We start from the raw sequence: 19,656 nt of genomic DNA, 5'->3' as shown, positions 1-19,656 counted from the left end.
AGATTCATGCCCCATCATGGCCTCCGTTATAGAATGCTCACTCTCGTCGGCTATTTACTGTCGACACATATACATTCGCAATGAAGATTGGGATACAAACAAGAAAAGAAAAGAAAAAGAACCAGTATATGTCATATCGATACATCCTCTCGATGGAGCCGAAAACTCGTTGAAACGATTCGTCCAGGAAGCAGCAGAGAGCCCTCAGCCTCGTTTTTGCAAAAACTCCTCGATTTTGTACACTTGAAATATATCTTTCCACGGCAAGACCTTGATATGTTCAAACCCCCGCCCTTCTTCACACTGCTCGCTATACCAGTCTATTGTTGGCCTGAAGACATACTCGAAACTCTTCCGTTCCATCTTGGGATCGAATTGTCGGGCCCACTGGTACAGCCGATTTCTGCATTTAGTATATTTGTATTGGCCATGCCCCTGTGGTGGATGAAAAATTCTCTTTCGGGGCGATGCGTCTTCTTCCGGCGGCGAATGTCCCCTCATATCGTCTTCGCCACGAGCAGGAATGCCGTTGCCCTCCTGATCTCCTGATGACCTCTCCGCAGTGACAAGATTCCATCCCCTACCGGCAATATCTTTGGCTGGTGCAGGTATCCAGTCTTTAACCTTCATCGACAGGCCACCGAGCCATTGGATTGTGATATCCAGAGCAGGGGCACTGCCAGGCTTGGCTCCGAAAGCGCCGACCCAAACCTTTTCGAGAGGGAGTTTATCTCGGGTTTTTTCTTGTAGGTAGCCTATCAAGCGCTGCTGACCTTCAAGGAGATCCGAATAACAAAACGCCCTGCCTCTTCTGATGCTTTCTGAATAACTAACATCCCATATGAATAGCTCTAAACTCCTCCACGGTCGTATATGTGGGTTTACTGGACGAAATAGAGCCACCCATGGGGAACGTTGGACGTTGCGAAATGCACGAGACGAAGCTTGCTGCTCATCAAATGTGTAAAACAGCCCGGCGTACGAATTTTGCGGTAGCCTGCGAGTCGGATCAAATACTTTCCAGAAAAAATTAAACCATTGTTCATATGTATAGTATTTTGATGTGATGTCTCCGAGCCGGAAAGCAACATCTGAAGTTGAGTATGCCACGGGGTACAGGTACGTTTTCACAGGAGTAAAGTCCCGTTTGGCCTCCTCGGACATTTCAAACAGCCGCTCCTTTATTGATAAGCTTTCGTCTTCTCTAAATGCTCGCGGCGCAGAAGGAGGAGGCGACGATGGTTCAAGTTGACTCGGAGCACCCGCAAGTGCCTCGTCTGGATCGTTTATGACGTTTTCTTCGTATTTTGGTGCCCGAAGAGTTCTCGAGAGCCGTTCTTCGCTTTGCCAGCCACAGCCTATGACAGTATATCTCCGGTACTGATCTATATTTAAAGTAGACCACTCGCCGAACCAATTGACCAAACTCTGTTCATCGTTCCCGTCTATTGCTTCGGGAGCAAGGACAATGCTCCCAGCACCCTCGTCAGGAGCGTCTGCAAGAAGCTGCTGGAACAGCTTGAAAGTCTTCCATCGACACTCTATTGCCTTATCGGATATACCCTTGGCATTGAGTTCTTCCTCTGAAGCAGAAGCCGGATGTTTGCGTCTCGTCGTAATCTGCTCCAGGTATAAGTTGTTCATCCATTCGTCCACCTTTGCGCATAGAACCAACTTCCTGGGTCGGCTCACGTCGAAAGTTTTGACATAATTGTTCCAGAACCACTTCAAAAACGAATACGCATGCTCTGGCTCAGAGACCAAGAAGCTGGGCGTAACTAAGAAGGCTGCTCCCGGATCGAACACACGGTAAAGACGGATGTCGCCTAGAGGGGGAGCTGGCGAGCCCCCAGAGCCAAGTGAGTGAAGGGGTAGAGTAGAGCGACTGAACATCCAAAACGTAAAGTGCGTTCTGCGACCATGTAAAAGTTCGTGCAATTTGGGGATTTTTCGTATTGTCCAGAGTACGTCTTCGTGAATAATGACGACCCCGTGGGCTAATTTTAAGAAGCTTGACCAGGGACCTCCTGCGTAACTGGCTCGAATATCACAATCGCTCTGGTTATCTCGCAGCCATAGGGTCAAAAGGAGAGCTTCCTGTTCCGCGCGAGTAGGAAAGGCTAAGAAAAAATTGTGCTTCTCAGCATTGCTTGCGTGAATAGGAAGTAATTGTTCATATTTGTGGCCAAAAATTTGATCCAAAGGTCTTGACCAAAACGGTGAAGTTTTGTCGCTCTTGTCTGAGACTATCAGTTGCGGAGCGGGACCCAGCATTAATGGAGCCAGGGACCCAACTTGCTTGAAAATATGGTATTCGAGGGTTATAGTATCACAGTCTTGGATCAGTTGACCCTCAAGCTTGTCAGGGAAGAACATATACACGCAGAAGTTTTCGCCAGGACAGAGCAATCCCAGAGACCCTAGTTTTAGGTTACTCGCCACGCTTTTGAGGGATTCATTCTCTGTATATGACAGGACGGTGCCTTCGCAAAGTCGTACAATTGATAGGCTGCCATTTGCGCCTGTCTGGCATAAGAAGTCCTGAGAATTGCAAGTATGTGTGAAGACGAGTCGCTCATTTGAACGAAACTGCTCTGTCCAAGCAAGGCCAGTTTCCTGAGGTATCCCGTAAAACGAGAGAGTAACAACACTTTGTCTGTCAGGACCCAGTTGCACGGTTTTGCATACTGTTTGACTTGCTGGCTGCTCTTCAGTGTCGGGCTGGGTCATTTCGTCGTCTGAATCATGTGGGGCTGGTGAAGGAGTCTGATCAGATACAAAAAGGCTATCGCCTGGGTCTATTTCCATCGGTTCATCTTCCCAATGAGCAACACCCTTTGTAGGAGATCTGCGTTTCCCGTGGACTTGATCATCTTTGGAATTATCGGCTGATTGTTGCTCACTTGGCGTATCTTGTGGATTGTTATAATCAAGAGAGATCAGTCCGGATGGCCGACGAGCTGGTTCTTTGATTCCTTCTCTATCTCGACGCTGTAACTCTATCTTCCTTTTGAGTCGCGAGTTTAAGAATTTAGGGTTGACTTCTGGGTTTGCTGCTACTTCACTCAGCGTTCCTCTCCCCTTGCGAGTGCGACCGCCTGCGAAGACGTTTGTTGTGTGCCCTGTTGGCCGTGACCTTGCTGCAATCGCCCGATGAGAGAGAGAGGGCCTTTTTAGCACCTCATGGGAAGTGTCTGAAGGTGGAAGAATGAAGCTTACGGAAGCTCGCGTCGTGGTTTCGGCACTCTTCAATGCTGACTTCAACTTGGCGGGATGATCCACAGCTACTTTCTCTGGCGGGTTGACAGGACTGGTTTCATCAGGTGTTCCGAAAAGCCCCTCTCGGATAATTTCTTGGGGGGAAGGAGAGTCTTCTACCAATATCGCTGAAGCTTCTGATATTATCATAGATGGATTTGCATGACCAGATGCCGGGTTGTCTAACAGGTTTTGCTCCAACCACATTTCCGCGTGGCTTGGACCAACCCGATCAGCTTCTTCCTCTTCCTCTTCCTCTTCTTCTTCATTCGGATACATGCTGATCTGTTGCATAAACTCATAAAGTGTTGACAATGTCGTCTGGGGGTGGCCGCGTCTTGCTCGCACGGCGTTGCGACGATGGTGCCGGGCAAGCTTTAACTCGTAGCTCTTGGTGGCTGCATCTTTCCACTCCTGGACCCTGAACTTTGGAGCCAATCCATTTTCTTGGTCTGCCTTTGTCTGCTCCCATGTCTCCATGAGTTCATCTGGTAGGTTCTCTCTGGGCTCCCATGTTGCCTCTGCTATTGGGAGGTCTTGCCATCGGATCAGACAGTGGGGCTCTCCGTTAACGTGCCTTTCCGCCAGGATTTGGGCGACGAACAGCTCGTCACCATCCCCGTCATCAGTAGATGCGAGCGAAATCTCATCGTCAAAATCTTGCTCAGCTGGTCCAGACTCCATTGCCGAAGACAATGTTGCAGAGAGACCGCGTTTATGAGAGAGCAGTGGCGATAGCTGGTTGTCCTGTTGGCCAGGAGTTGTTTGCAGCAAACATGCTGAACGCAATTGAATGCACGTGATTGCACCTGCGCACAGGTGGTGCGGCCCCGAACACGGCTACCGTTGCTAGGATGATGCTGTACGTGGTAATTCCCTACCTAATTTCCTATAGTAGGTAGTCCTGAGCGTGCTTTGGACGGCACTGCTATGGGCATTTGATAGCTGCAAACTGCGGTGATGCCCATTGCTAAGCAGCTGCTAAGACAGCAAACATCCTCCACATGCAAGTAGTAGACTACCTTGTTCCATGAGTTCTCTCCGGCCTGTGGATTAACCCTTAACCCCACCTACTCTCCTAGTAAGGCTCTAACCAAGTAGTGTCCGCCGACGTTTTGAGCGTGGGTGTCCAAGCTGTCTTGAGCATCTCCAGTTATCTATCTGCCTAGTATAGGCATCTGGATAAAACAGCACACAGCGTCTTAAGCCGTAACAGTCTTAGGCAGCCCTATAACAATACGGGTACCTCTCAAGTACATGAACCGCTCGCAATAATCAGGAGATACCCCCCAAAAGGGGGGGGGGGGGGGGTAATATAGCATGGACTGCTACTCTATCACGGTCCTTTTGGGTACTAAAGGAATGGGGTCCGGAGTCTCCATACGGCTCTCCTGTTAGTGGGTTCCTCAGCACCTAAAGGGCATTTTCTTTGGTGTATCAAAGGGCACTACCTGCTGTGCTAACGACCCTTCACAAGCTAACGGAGGGGCCCAAGACGGGTACCTCAAAGGTACCTGTTGATTCATGCAGCCCCCAGGGGAGGGTGCAGTCGCTGGCAAGTCTCTGTCAGGCTGCGGGAAATGCATTCCTCGTTGCCTGCAAACGCGCCTCCTGAGCTCAAATTCCCAGGTGACTTAGCGACCTACCAATCGTCGGAGCCGCGCAGCCACTTCTTCCCCTCCACATCCACAACAACCACACATCCCAGCGTCACAGCTTCACTTGTGCAGCATCAACCACCTTCACTCAACACGCACCGACTCGCTCTGCTGCTACCATGGCCAACGACGAATATGATGTAGGTTCCGCTCCCTCTCGCGCCCAGCAACGAAATGAACACCTGGCGGAACGCTAACGGCGATGCTTCAACCCCCACTAGTTCCTCTTCAAAGGTGCCGCTCTCCCTTGCTCCGTGGATGGCCAACGCCGCCAGCCAGCCCCGTGGCCGTATTCTTGCTAACCCTGAGGCTGTTTCTAGTTGTCTTGATTGGAGACTCTGGAGTCGGAAAGTCCAATCTTCTCAGCCGATTCACTCGCAACGAATTCAATCTCGACTCCAAGTCGACTATCGGTGTCGAGTTTGCCACTAGATCGATCCAGGTCGACTCCAAGACTATCAAGGCGCAGATTTGGGATACAGCTGGTCAGGAGCGTTACCGTGCCATTACTTCCGCATACTACCGAGGTGCAGTTGGCGCCCTTCTCGTCTACGACATCAGCAAGCACCAAACCTACGAGAATGTCACGAGATGGCTGAAGGAGCTTCGGGACCATGCCGATGCAAACATTGTCATCATGCTGGTTGGCAACAAGAGCGATTTGAGACACCTGAGGGCTGTGCCTACGGATGAGGCCAAGGGATTTGCTAGTTCGTCTTTGCGGTCCAACAAACAAAGGGCGTTTTTACTGACCAATCGGACCTGCAGGCGAGAACCATCTTTCTTTCATCGAGACATCCGCCCTCGACGCCAGCAACGTTGAGCTTGCTTTCCAGAATATCCTGACTGGTACGATCCGCTTTCCCACCTTTTTCTAGCCATTTTCAGGACTGACACAACCTCCGCCGTACAGAGATCTACCGAATTGTATCCAGCAAGGCACTCGACAGTGGTGACGGTGCCCAAGCCACCATTGGTGCTGGCACTAATATCTCACTCAGTAAGGCAGCCGACGATGAGGCTTCCAAGGGTGGCAAGTGCTGCTAAGTTAGTTATGATGATGCCAACGACATGTGGGGAAATGGGAAATATTTTAGTCGCATGTTTCGAAAATGTACGTCGCATACCGAAAGACTTCGACACTGTGTCGAGGAAATGAGGAGGAGGCCTGATGCTTCCTTTTGTTTCTCAATTTAGAAGGGCGCAGACACTTTTGACTTTCTGTTGTTTCTGTTTGTCGCGATGGGGTTTTCTGGGCTGATCTATCCGGTGACGGCTACGAAGCCTCATCTTACGTAGCTACATGAACTCTTAATGAAATGATTCGTTTTTTCAGATTGGCAGCACCGTCTCCTTCTCCTCCCTCACGAATAGCTACTGACTGATGCTTGGTACCATGCATTTAAAATTGCAAGCAAAATACATCCTGTCGATTCGAATTCAAGATTGGTGACGACAGAATCAAATCAACCTGTGTCGAGCTTGATAATGGCCACCTATCGGAGCGGTGGTGTACTCGTATGCTCCGCCGAGGGACTTGATTCCGCCTTTAAGGCCCCCAAATTCCTGCCTACCGAGCTCAGCGAGAGTCCCCCCACTATGCTCCAACCCAACGCTAAGCCGTGCCTGGACTCGCTATCCGGCGACCCACATTCATGATTTTTCCGATAAGGATTTCGACTGCTTATCGCATTTGCGCTCCTCTAAATTTTCTAGCAAGTCGCCAACTATTTTGTACGCCTATTTCAAACCGCAGAAGCAATCCCTACTCTACAAGATGGCGGCCGTATACAAGTCCCTGTCCAAGGGCGGCAGCGAGAAGAACGAATCGTCGACCAATGGCGTCAAGAAAAACAAGCAGAGGGTGCTGATCTTGTCCAGCCGAGGTGTCACATACAGGCAAGTCTTACGGCGCTGGGTTTGATGATTGTCCTGTCTTTTGCTGACTTGATATATGCAGACACCGCCACCTTTTGAATGATCTTGCGTCTCTCCTCCCCCATGGCCGAAAAGATGCGAAATTCGACTCGAAATCTAGACTCGGCGAGCTCAATGAATTGGCCGAGCTCTACAACTGCAACAATGTTTTGTTTTTCGAGGCCAGGAAGGGCAAGGATTTATATGTATGGATGAGCAAGGTGCCCAATGGCCCGACAGTTAAATTCCATCTTCAAAACTGTGAGCGCTCTATGATAGATCTGTTTCCTCTGGACGGTACCTAATACTAACGCACTTTCTCCAGTGCACACGATGGAGGAATTACACTTCACTGGCAACTGCTTGAAGGGCTCAAGGCCAATCCTCTCATTTGACGCCGCTTTCGAGTCGCAACCTCATTTCCGTGTCATGAAGGAGTTGTTCCTCCACACATTTGGCGTTCCGCAAGGCGCGCGAAAGTCCAAGCCATTTATCGACCACGTCATGGGCTTCAGCATTGCAGATGGGAAGATTTGGATTCGAAACTATCAAATTAGCGAAGTAGAGCAGACCAAATCGAAGGGTGACGAGGAGGATGAAAGCTCTGCACAACCCGCGACCGGCAAATCTAACACGGATATCAACCTCGTCGAAATTGGACCTAGATTCGTTCTCACGCCCCTGGTGATACAGGAAGGCTCGTTCGGTGGACCAATCATATACGAGAACAGAGAATTCGTCTCCCCCAACCAAATCAGAGCCGACATTCGGAGGGCAAAGGCTGCAAGGCACAACGGCAGGGTGGAGCAGTCAGTTGGCCGCGTGTCTAGGAAGGATGATCTGGGACTCCTGTCCAACGGCAACCGACCGGCCAAGAACGAGCTGGATAAGACACAACTGTTTGCATAGCCGGTATGAAAGCTTATAAGGGATGATGACGGGAATCTCAAGACTTTGATTTGTATTTATCACAGGCGGCGCATAAAATGGATTATATGGCACGGCAGTCTTTCGTCTCGCAGTTTATATCACAAACGCGTCCAACATGCGCCGAGGCCATTTCCGTGCCACATCAATAATTTAGACTGTTGGATTTTTAAATATTAATGGATTGTGGTTAAGATGACGCGTGAAACGGGGGAATGGAAGCACCCAATGTTTGACACTTGGTTATATCACTGTTGAGTAATGGCTTTTCGTGCACTCTACTAGGTATCCAAAATAGTTACCTGACATCCAGCCTCAGAATTCACTTATAATCTATTCTAAGGTAATAAGTTATTTATTTATTCTTTCTATTCTTATTTATTTATGAAGCTCGTTGACCACCTGCCTGTATTCATTCTGCCCAACAGGGTGTCGTACATTAACATGAAGAGAGATAGAGAGCGTTATCTAGGTAGTTGTAGTGTCACATTCCTGCTAAGCCCTGAACAGGCGGTCTAGGGAATCTCTCTCTTTCATCTTTTCTCTTTGTCTACAGCAGCTAGGGAATTAAAATTAAATATAGTCAAAGCTCGGAGCCCAACCGAAAACGGAAAAAGGCATTGATTGGTGTTGACGCGGAAGTGATTGATTTCTTTCACGCTCAAGTTACGCACCAGCCACTATCGCAGTGCTGGGGCTCAGTGCCGCAACTAGTGGCTGCAGCAGGGCTAAAAAGTCCAAGCGTTCTCAAACCAGCGTCACTTCACTAACGAGCCTGTGCATCTCATAAGTTTAGCCTCTTCTATCTTTCTCCCCAAGATACTTAATTGACGACCTCGGCCAGCCTCTGAGGGCCATACGAGGCGACTTTCCCGAACATACCGGCTTCAGTTTAAACATCTATACTTGATGCCGTCGCTGGCATCTCGCCTCTCTGCAATTTCTTACGATTCACTCTGACAAGGGAGTGTGGCTGGGGTTCAGGTGAGTCGGCGGATAGCGTTGCATTTACGCTGCATTCACCTTCATGTCAGGCTTCATCTTTAGTGCTACCACCTTTCTCACGAGGCTTCTTTCTTTTGTTCTGCACCGGTGTTTCGTTTTGCCATCTTTATTTTGCTCCGCAGATGCTGCATTACTCCCCCAATGAATCTTCCTACGCGTTTATCCACAGCTTTCCCCTGCGTGGGCGTTGCACGTACTCTTTCTTTCATTCTTTCTCTCTGTCCCCAATTCATGGATGTGGCTGCTTTGATATATCCCCATATCACGGCGTGGATAGGACTGATGGTGCATTAGATTCACATACTGCCTCCAAATTGTCAAGTGGAAAAGCATAGCCAAAAGTAAAGGTTGATACGGCGGCCTTGGGCCTGGGGGGTTCATCTCCGTCAGCTTGTGCGATCTACTCACTGCCCACTACGATTGCGCATATCATGGCTGGAAATGTGACCATGGAGCCTGAAGACCATGAAATGGGAGACACCGACATGACCAGTCTCAATGGTCATGGAGAAGGTCCGCAAATGAACGACGACACCACTGCCTCGGAAAGCATATATCATGAGGATAGTGAGCCGAGCGTTATAGAAGAGACCATTGCCCAACTGAAAGTACGGCGTGGTTTGCTTCCCACAGGTTGCTGTTACGATGATCGAATGAAGCTTCATATGAATGCCGACTTCAGTCCAAATACCCACCATCCTGAGGATCCCCGACGCATTCACGAAATCTTCAAGGCCTTCAAAAAGATGGGGCTTGTCTACACGGGACCAGAGTCAGAGCTGCCAAGAATTATGAAAGACTGCCCTACGAAATACATGTGGAGGATTCCTGCTCGACCTGCCACACGGGAAGAGATCTGCCTGGCCCATTCTCCCGACCACCTGGCTTGGGTGGAAAGCCTCGACACAATCAGCACCGCCGAGCTTCGTGAATTGACAAGACGGTTCGACCAAGGCCGTGAATCCCTCTATGTTGGGAGTATGTCTTACCCCGCCGCTCTTTTATCCGTTGGCGGCGCCATCGAAACTTGTAAAAGCGTGGTTACTGGACAAGTAAAGAATGCCTTTGCTGTTATCCGCCCTCCTGGACACCATGCCGAGTTTGATCAGCCCATGGGATTTTGCTTCTTCAATAATGTTCCGGTGGCCATTAGGGTGTGCCAGCAAGACTACCCTGATCAATGCCGCAAAGTCCTTATTTTGGATTGGGATGTCCACCACGGTAATGGTACCCAAAATATCTTTTACGAGGATCCCAACGTTCTTTACATATCCATCCACGTCTACCAGAATGGAATGTTTTATCCTGGCAAACCGCCAAATCCCATGACACCTGATGGAGGTATAGAACACTGCGGCACAGGTCAGGGATTGGGCAAGAACATCAACATTGGTTGGCATGACCAAGGCATGGGCGATGGCGAATATATGGCGGCATTCCAAAAGATTGTGATGCCCATCGCGAAGGAGTTTAATCCTGATCTAGTGGTCATTTCTGCCGGGTTTGATGCTGCCGACGGAGATGAACTGGGCGGCTGCTTCGTCACGCCTGCTTGCTATGCCCACATGACGCACATGCTCATGTCTCTCGCTGACGGCAAGGTCGCCGTCTGCCTAGAAGGCGGCTATAATCTCCGGGCAATTTCGAGTTCCGCGGTGGCTGTTGCGAGAACTTTGATGGGAGAGCCTCCGCCAAAACTCGCTCTCCCCAAGATTAACAAGGAGGCGGCCAGAACCTTGGCAAAGGTGCAAGCATATCATGCCCCTTATTGGGAATGCATGCGACCCGGAGTCGTCGATGTTCCTGATGTTCAGTCTCTCAATGCGGACAGGCTACATGATGTTATCAGGAATGCGCAGCGTCAAGTCATGCAGTCAAAATACGGCATGATCCCGCTTTATATCCAGCGAGAGCTGATCTCAAAATCATTCGAGAATCAAGTGCTAGTCACACCAAACCTGCACAATGCACAAAAGATCCTTGTTATCCTACATGATCCGTACGTATAGCGGCTAAAACTCCTCCCCCCCATGCCTTGGATGGTAACTCAGTCTTGTTGCAGGCCTCAATTACTAGCTCAAGTGGACGTGGCGGAAACCACTGTAGATGCTCATAATACGTGGGTGGTGAGTTACATATCACATACACGCGGAAATGACCAAAATACTGAGCTTACTGCGCAGGTTGACGGGGTGATGGAATACATTGGGTGGGCCGTTGGCCAGAACTTTGGAGTCATGGATATCAATGTTCCAGCTTATGTTACCCATGAAGAGGTAGGCACTTTTGTCTTTGTGTCTTACCACTGCACCATTTAATCTAACGCTGAATATAGGACATTGACGCATTCACTCCCGAGTTTAATGAGAAAGAGATACAGGAGCAAATACAATCTCTGATTTGCTATCTCTGGGACAACTTTCTCCAGCTTTACGAAACCAACGAAATCATCTTGCTTGGCGTCGGCAACGCATACCTTGGGGTGAAGGTTCTTCTGATAAACAGAGGTAAGCGAGGCCATGCCCAACCTGTAGTTTATACCGGCTAATGTAAGCTGTCTCCAGATTGCAAAGACAAGATCTCGGGTATTGTCAACTTTGTGACTGGCAATCTGAGACCCGTAAAATCCGACGTTGACAACGAACTCTCTTCTTGGTACAAGGACAACTCGCGCGTCTACGTGGCGGGAGACCACGCCTGCTGGTCCGACCCCGACTTGACGCGAAAGGTGCACAAGAGACGATTCGGAAGCGTCGTGCGCAGCAAGATGGTTGGGCTAAACCACATGATGCAAGAGCACGCCGAGGAAGCCCATGAATGGATCATGAAGAGGGTTACGAGTCATCCCGACGGAGACACCACGGAAGAGGACAACCCTTGAAGTCTCACTTTGCCGTGCGCCGTTACCACGGGCTGCTGTGTGCTGTTGGCTAACTAATAACTCGTTTTTATGAGACCTTTTTTTCATTGCCATCTATGAGTCAGGTGTTGCAATGCGCTTCTTCGCTGACGCTTGTCTTGTAATACATAGAAACCTTAAATCATAAGCGGCATGCTCTGCAGCACATCCCTCTCATATCAAATACAGATGACATGACAGGCGCATCACGGAAGATGCGGAATTTGAGTTTGCTGTGCCAAGGCAATCCAACATGCCTATGTATGTGCCGATGGCCCTACCTACCAACTACCTACCCAGTTGGCATCTTGCCACGGTGGAGTTTGTCTGCGGGGCCCCAGCTCCCATCCCCAAGCTGCAGCTATCACCAACGGAGGAATCCGTATAAGCTGCTCTTGGCTCCCCCCGAAGCCGCTCCACGGGTTTTCCCACCCTTGCACGGGGAAAGTGGTTGAGCCGGCTGGCCCCCACTGTCTGACCTGAGGAGCGGCAGTCGACTCGGAAAGTCTGCCTCCCTTGATAATGTGCCCATGCTGGCAGCATTCAGTGGCCCTGGTTCTGCTCTGCATATTGCCTATCGGTGATGATAGGCTACGTATTATGTACTCGTAGTAGTAGCACCACTTTATTAATCAACAAGGCCATGCCGCCATGCGTGTGCAGCTGTAGACACAAGGCCTCCCTACTCGTTACCTAGGTAATTCCCAATCATGATACTCCGTAAGAGTGACGATGTGTGAACCCCACGCTCATCTCGGGGACCAGCTCTTGGTACCTCGACCAGATTTTTGGAGTGAGTGCCACCCAAACAAGGAATCACTAAACACTGATTCCGGAATCCCAGTGCAGCTAAACTAAATCCATACTATCTCCGGCCCAGGCTAAACGGGAGGCGTCGCCAGACCCCACTTGTTACCTACCGTGATGTCTTCCCGGGCGGTTCTGGAGACTTGCCGCGAAAGCCCGCCATTGGTTGGTTTCCTTACTCGGGAACGAGAGCAGTGCTCATGTAAGGCATGACTGTGTTTAATTGTTGAATTGCCTACCTAGGTACTCCGTACTCCGTATTACTATGCCAAGGTATTATTATTGAACGATAAGGAGGTGCTGTGTTTGCTCGGCAGTGCGTGCGTTTTTATACGGGACAGCAGTATTTTCGTCCGAGTTGGGGCGCAATTTGGTATCCTCGGGGGGGCTGTTCTTTGTTTACCTTTTACAGCTACCGTAGAAAGTAGAGAAAAGTCAATTCCAAATACCCCCAAAAGCCATCGCCAGGTAATAGGGCCATTACATCGCATCTCTATTGACACAGTGATTATCAACCCAGCACCGTCTATTGGCTGCTTTGCTTTTTATTCTCTCTCTCTCTCTCTCTATTCATGCATTTATGTATATTCATACTTGTACTAATACTAATGCCACCACCTTACTAGAACAGAAAAAATCCATATTCAATTTCTGGGTAGTAATACATAATAATACAAGGTAATACAGCTATGGATCTCCAACTGCTCCGCAAAATCCTCCCCAGCCCGTGCACGTTCGGATCAGGCCGCTAGTCCTAGCCGGGCAAGACTTTGCGGCTACGATTGGCGGCTCTTGGGTGCGGCCACAGATGGTCCGAGTACAGTAACGCATCATGTACTGCAGCATCTTCTCCGCTCTACTCCCGAATCCTTTGCCGTGATTTTAGTGCCACTTCCCACCTCTTGCCATGAACAATCGGAGCCCCCTCTCGGATTCGGCCTGGACACCAGACTCCCGTGTCGAGTCCCGATGCTGTTATCATGGACGGAACATAGTTTCTCTTTTTGCCTCTTCGGCACTTGGATGCTGGACTTGCCCTTCTGGATTCCTTGTTATATCTTCTTCTGCTCGCCCTGCCATCTACACCAGCTGATTACATTACGTGCCATCCTCATCCTTGATTACCTACTTACTCTTCCTTTTTTTGTATTACGCATCAATCGTCGAGTCTTTCTTCGCTCTCAAGTTGAGCCGTCGTGTGCAAGCGTACTCGTATCTCCGTCTAGTTTCTTCGCCTCGTATCCCTTCTCTTCTCTTCTGTCGCCGAGGAGAGAGCCATGTCTCCCGCTCTTGTGTGTCAAGATGCGTCCCAGAACTATGACGTCGGTACGATCATACCGAGAATTCCCCTAGCAGCCGCACGGCTCCATGAATGCTAACCTGTTTGCTGCGGCAGTGATTGTGGGAGCCGGACCTGTGGGATTGATGCTTTCTACATGTCTGTCTCGATGGGGATACCGTATTAAGCACATCGATAACAGGCCAGAGCCGACGGCGACTGGTCGAGCCGACGGCATCCAACCTCGCTCTCTCGATCTGCTGCGGAACATGGGGCTCAAGTCTGCCATCATGGCCCACAAGCCCGCCCGTGTCTATGAAGTCGCATTCTGGGACCCTTCAGAATCGAGCAAGGGTATTGCCAGGACAGGAACTTGGGCTAGCTGCCCCAACTTCATCGACGCCCGTTATCCCTTCACCACACTGCTGCATCAGGGCCACATCGAGAGGGTCTTCATCAACGACCTTGAAAAGAACGGCACCAGCATCCAGCGCCCTTGGACAATCACGGGCTTCCAGTCTCGCAACCCCCAGACGTACGAATACCCCGTTCAAGTTGAACTGGAACATGTCAACGGCACGGAAAAGGAGACCGTCTACGCAAAGTACCTCTTTGGAGGCGAGGGTTCAAGGTCCTTTGTCAGACAACAGCTGAACATTGGGGTTCAGCATAAAGATCCCATCGCATATGTCTGGGGTGTAATGGACGGCGTTGTGAAAACCGATTTCCCTGATATCAAGGTTAGCTAACCCCTTCACCTCCCGCTCAGATCTTTTTTATTGAGACACAATTGCTAATCCTCATTGTAGATGAAATGCACGATCCGCAGTGCACATGGCTCCATCATGGTCATCCCACGTGAGGACAATATGGTTCGCCTCTATATCCAGATTGCGTCTTCCACGGATGCCGACTGGAGCCCAAGAAAGACAGCAACTGAAGCAGAGGTGCAAGCCTCCGCCAAGAAGATTCTGCAGCCCTACTCGATCGAGTGGGAACATGTCGAATGGTATTCAGTCTATCCTATTGGCCAGGGAATTTCAGATAGATATACCTTGGATGAGCGAGTTTTCCTGGGAGGCGACGCCTGTCACACCCACAGCGTAAGTGGCTATCCAAGGTTACCCCTTTCTTATTATCATGCAGGAACTAAATGTGAAAATCCAGCCCAAGGCAGGTCAGGGAATGAACACAGCCTTTTTAGATGCGCTGAATTTGGCTTGGAAGATCCATGCCGTGGAGGGTGGCCTCGCAGACCGATCCATCCTCAAGACATACGAGTCTGAGCGAAAAGCAGTCGCGGAATCGCTATTAGACTTTGACAATCGATATGCGAAGCTCTTCTCTCAACGGCCACCCGCGGCTTCTGAAGTCCAGGCGGCCTCGGAAACGATACCGGATGCAGATCTGGAAGCAGACAATTCCTTTATCAGGACTTTCAAGGAATCCTGCGAATTCACCAGCGGCTACGGCGTCTCGTACCAGCCCAACGCGTTGAACTGGTCTCCAGATCACCCAGCACAGTCATCACTCATGCAACCAAGTGGCACAAAGTTGCAATCTGGGCGCCTATTCTCAATTGCGGATGTGACAAGAGTTGTCGATGCCAACGTGGTACACCTCGAGCAGGAGATACCGCTCAACGGGTCATTCCGCATCTTCATCTTCGCTGGAAACCCAGTCAAGAACCGCGCTGCTATTCGCGACCTAGCAGACAACTTGATTAGTGCCAGGTCATTCTATGCAGCATACACTCGGCCAGATATCGATCAAGTCTCGCACCACGAGAAGCATAACCCGCATAGCATGTTCTTCACTCTGTGCACCATTTTTGCGGCCAAGAGACATGCCATCGAGATCCCAAGAGATGCACCAGGCGCCTTGGCTCGTTATCGCGACCATATCTATGCAGACGACAGATGGGACCGCCGTGTGCCCGATGCGCACGCATCTGCGCACGCAAAGATGGGCATCGATGAAGAGAAGGGTGGCGTGGTGGTTGTTCGACCAGACGGCTATGTTGGCATGGTGGCCTCCCTGGTAGAAGGCACAGGCACTATTGACGCCCTCAACGACTATTTTTCAGCATTTTGCACCAAGAAGTTTGGAAGCGCTGCTTAGACTCTTTGGCATGCTCACGCGGGAATAGAAGTGGTATTGGCATATATTTCTTTTACACTTTGTATCTGTCTCTTTGCAGTTTTCATGTCGCTTAGTAGGTACTGGAATTACTATCATGTGTAGCACCTGCATCATTTACGGTAGCTGCCGGATTTAGCTAAAACGTTTAATGATTATGATCAATTTGGACCTTTCTCTTGGACCATTGGGTGATGAGTGTGATACGCTTGCAGGCTTATATGAATTGCGTGCGTCATATTCGAATGACTGGGAAATTACAAAGAACTTTACTATTATTCTTATTCTTATTCTTATCATTCAATGATGCTTCGTAGTGGTATCTTAGCAAGGAGAAAGTATGTATGGGTTGGTGTAAGGTTAAGGTTAAGGTTCAAGTGCACGTCCCACGGCGAGAATCACGGCATTATCCAGGACGCGTATATAAGTATCTAGGTAGATATTGTGGTTGATGCAGAGCTGCGAGCGAAATTTATGTTGACATTTGATGGTGCCAGTCTGTATCAATTAACCATGGCACCCATGTATTGTAGTCTTAGTTTTTCCGCCTGCAGTTACCAACTACCATATACAAAACGAAATGACATATACTCTCCGTCACTAAAATGTTGAGTCTTCTGGCATCTGGGAAATATACACTCCTACAATATACTCCTATAAAACCGGGACAATATATAGTGGCCACTCTCAGTCTTGGTAGTAATCCGTTGCATCGTCGACGTTGAAATAAAACTGATATGACATTGAACTGGCGTTTGTCAGGCGCGGCAATCGACCCGAAGCTGGCCAATCAAAACTCGCCCCTTTGCGCGGCTGAGGAAATAGGGCTGCGCCGAGGTTCTGCCGGATAATTGATTTGACGACCCGCCAACTTTCTGGGCGACTCGCCTGCAACTCAGCTGCTATAACTATGGGCTTCAACCATGTGCCTGTAGCGTCACCACTTCTGCGCGACAACGCGACCGTCGACAAACTCTATCCCGTTAACCTTCGAAATATGCTTCCTCTTCGCAAAGCATAATCCGCATTACGCGTCCTGTGCGCACGGCTCTCTCTCTGTGTTTATATATATCGTCCCTCCCGCCTTCCTCTGACGCTCTTCTTCCTTCTGTAAGATTCCCGTTCCCGTTCCATACTTGCCTTGCTTTTTTGCTTGCGATTTCTTCTTGCTACGCTTCTTGCGACGCTTCTTGCTATTCCAGTTGCTATTCCACTTGCGATTAACGCCATTTGCGAATACGCTTCTTGCCTTTTTCGCTTCTTTGCATTTCAAAGCAACCATGACCGAACAACGCCGCCCTTGCAGCTTTCTGCTGCTTGTGAGGCTCCGGTCTTCCTTCTTGTATAGACTCCTTGCTAACATCTCCTGACTAGCTTGCCATCGGCTCTGCACAAAATATCCTAATGGCGCTCATGATCGCCTCAGCCGCTCTGTCTGGAGTTGGAATTTTTGGTGAGTCGCCTACCTCATTTTCTTTGTACTTGGCCATACTAACTTCCCCATCTAGTTTATACCCATTCCAGCAAACTTCATGATGCCTGCACCCGCCTTCTCTCGGAATATGAAGTCCGAGAATCTGACGATGGCATTTCTCGCAAACGTCGCAGAGTCGGCCACCCCGAAGACCCCAGTGGCTCTGACCAGCCTTCGCCAAATCCGACGCAGAGATATCTTGAGGCTCCTGAACCAGGCACGCAACCTTCACCAAATACCCAAGTGGAGAGATATTCCGGTGCTCCTGAACGTCCTTCACAGCCTTTACCAAACATCGCAGGGGTTCCCAGAACCACTCAGCAACCTCCACGAACCACCACCTACACCCTGGGCAGAGAACCCGATACCGAGGTTGACAACACTTCGGCCGTTTATAAGAACAAAGAGATTCTTGCCGACGTCGCCCAATACATTGATCGCGAGGACAGCAACTATAAGATCGCACGCTTTGTTTCCGCCAACAATGATGACGAAGAAGACTCCGATTTTCTCGACTATCTTGAGATGGAGGCCAGCGGCTTAGGCACCTCACGCCCTCGCTCCGCCAACACCTCCCAACAAGTGGCTGCTGCCATTGACGCATACCTTGCCATGGACGACAGCGATCAAGTCATGGAACCTACTGGCCCCGCCAACAATTCCCAAGAAGTGGCTTCTGACCTTGCCGCATATATCGCCATGGACGACAGCGATCAAGTCATGGAACCCACTGCCTCTAGCAGCAACAGCCAACATGTCATGTCTGATATTGCTGCATACATCGCAAAGGACGACAGCGACCAAGACATGGAACCCATTGCCTCTGGCAGCAACAATCAACAAGTTATGTCTGATATTGCTGCATATATCGCAAAGGACGACAGTATCGGCAGCGGCGACAAATCGGCACTTACTGTGAGATTCGTCGAGCCAAAGAAAGAAGACGACGACATTTGGAGCAAACCCCTCGTTTACAATAAGGCACAACCAGGGCCCTCACCAAGTGTTTCTTCTATTGGCGACATTTTTGAAGAACTGGGCATTTCGCCTCTCGATCTCAACGATAGATTCGAAGATGACGAACCAAAAATTATTTGGTTTGACGACGAGGACGAATTGAACGAGCTTGCTAGAGGCTTAGCTCAACGTTACCGATCAGTTCGCGCAGGGAAGCAGCCAGCAGTTGCAGAACCAGCACCCAAAGCCGATCCTACTGGGCGAATCGAGGAGATCTTGGCCTTGCCATCTGTCGAAACCCTCAAGATCAGCGATGAATCAAAAGCTGAGGTCGAAAGCATGCAAGCGAAAGCAGCAGAGACTCGCCTAGTCGACCAACAGCGCGAGAAGTTCAACAGAGAGAGGCTACTGCGGGAGCAGGCCCTACAGAAGCTGAAGGAAAGGACATCCAAGGGACCTCGTCTGCCTATGGTGGCTCCTCTCAGCGACGAATGGATCGACAAGATTGCGCACACGATTGAGCTTCCAGAAGCAGAGGTGGTGGCTAAGACATGCCAGGGAATACCTCTTCGCCGGCACGACTTCGCTTCAGTGGTGGCAGCTAAGACCTGGCTCAACGACGAAATCGTCAACGGCGCACTCGCAGAGTTGGAAAAGCAAATCAACCTGGTGGCTGGCATCACCGACTACAAACAACAGGGACGCAAGTGCCTTGTTATGAATTCATTTTTCTGGCCTCGAGTTAAAGAGGCAGGCGGCAAGAAGACACAATCAATCCTTCGTCGGATGGGCGTCACTCCCAAGAACTTTTTATTGATGGACACAGTCCTGGTTCCTATTTGCCAAGACTATCACTGGACACTCTTGGTCGTTCAACCCAAGGATCGAAAAGTGATGCACTTGGACTCTTTCAACCGACGCTCATCTCATCCCGATTTGGCACTGGCATGGATGTCAGACTACTTGGGGGATCTCTACCACGCCAGGCCATGGCAGGTGATGGTTATGAAGACTCCTCAACAGACCAACGGCTACGACTGCGGTGTACACGTCATTACCAATGGCGTCTGCCTTGCTCTGGGGCTTGACCCCCTCAAGAGCTACAATGTGGAGGAAATGGCCCTCCAGAGGCTGAGAATCGCGGGAATGTTGTTGAACGGGGGGTTCGAGGGGGAGTTTGACCTCTGGCAGCAGTAGGCTGCGGGTTGTTTTTTGTTTTGTTTTTTGTTTTGTTTTGTTTGTTTTGTTTGCTTTTTTTGTTTGTTTGTTTGTTTTCTTTTTTCTTTTTTTTTCTTTTCTTTTTTCTTTTTCTTTTTTCTTTTTGGTGTTTTTGGGT

The 19,656-nt window shown here is 49.8% G+C and overlaps 6 protein-coding genes across 6 annotated transcripts; 5 read left to right on the top strand and 1 right to left on the bottom strand.

The window, feature by feature from the left end:
- Positions 1-204: 204 nt before the first annotated feature.
- Positions 205-3,942, bottom strand: TRIVIDRAFT_204103 (uncharacterized protein; the record flags this gene model as incomplete). The annotated part of the gene is made up of 1 exon (XM_014097403.1): positions 205-3,942. One exon carries the CDS (start codon positions 3,940-3,942, stop codon positions 205-207), a length of 3,738 nt encoding a protein of 1,245 aa, XP_013952878.1.
- Positions 3,943-4,966: 1,024 nt separating this feature from the next.
- On the top strand, positions 4,967-6,252 carry TRIVIDRAFT_111539 (secretion-related small GTPase; the record flags this gene model as incomplete). Its single annotated transcript, XM_014097402.1, has 5 exons — positions 4,967-5,056; positions 5,138-5,150; positions 5,237-5,626; positions 5,685-5,765; positions 5,830-6,252. 5 exons carry the CDS (start codon positions 5,036-5,038, stop codon positions 5,961-5,963), a joined length of 639 nt encoding a protein of 212 aa, XP_013952877.1.
- Positions 6,253-6,658: 406 nt separating this feature from the next.
- On the top strand, positions 6,659-7,742 carry TRIVIDRAFT_231515 (uncharacterized protein; the record flags this gene model as incomplete). Its single annotated transcript, XM_014097401.1, has 3 exons — positions 6,659-6,815; positions 6,877-7,094; positions 7,159-7,742. 3 exons carry the CDS (start codon positions 6,694-6,696, stop codon positions 7,740-7,742), a joined length of 924 nt encoding a protein of 307 aa, XP_013952876.1.
- A 1,484-nt stretch (positions 7,743-9,226) lies between these two features.
- TRIVIDRAFT_88835 (uncharacterized protein) lies at positions 9,227-11,868 on the top strand (the record flags this gene model as incomplete). Its single annotated transcript, XM_014097400.1, has 5 exons — positions 9,227-10,764; positions 10,828-10,891; positions 10,949-11,041; positions 11,101-11,272; positions 11,330-11,868. The coding sequence occupies 5 exons, from the start codon at positions 9,236-9,238 to the stop codon at positions 11,644-11,646; spliced, it is 2,175 nt and encodes a 724-aa protein (XP_013952875.1).
- A 1,880-nt stretch (positions 11,869-13,748) lies between these two features.
- Positions 13,749-15,871, top strand: TRIVIDRAFT_66715 (uncharacterized protein; the record flags this gene model as incomplete). Its single annotated transcript, XM_014097399.1, has 4 exons — positions 13,749-13,797; positions 13,868-14,490; positions 14,560-14,853; positions 14,918-15,871. The coding sequence occupies 4 exons, from the start codon at positions 13,749-13,751 to the stop codon at positions 15,869-15,871; spliced, it is 1,920 nt and encodes a 639-aa protein (XP_013952874.1).
- Positions 15,872-17,999: 2,128 nt separating this feature from the next.
- Positions 18,000-19,517, top strand: TRIVIDRAFT_13964 (uncharacterized protein; the record flags this gene model as incomplete). Its single annotated transcript, XM_014097381.2, has 2 exons — positions 18,000-18,368; positions 18,489-19,517. Coding segments are annotated over 2 exons (1,398 nt in total), but the record flags the coding sequence as incomplete, so codon positions are not given.
- Between the last annotated feature and the right edge of the window lie 139 nt (positions 19,518-19,656).

The sequence above is a fragment of the Trichoderma virens genome (assembly GCF_000170995.1).
Source record: "Trichoderma virens Gv29-8 chromosome Unknown TRIVIscaffold_85, whole genome shotgun sequence".
Lineage (NCBI taxonomy): Eukaryota > Fungi > Ascomycota > Sordariomycetes > Hypocreales > Hypocreaceae > Trichoderma > Trichoderma virens.
Note: the sequence above shows the minus strand (reverse complement) of the source record. Positions and strands in the feature narration are given on the sequence as shown.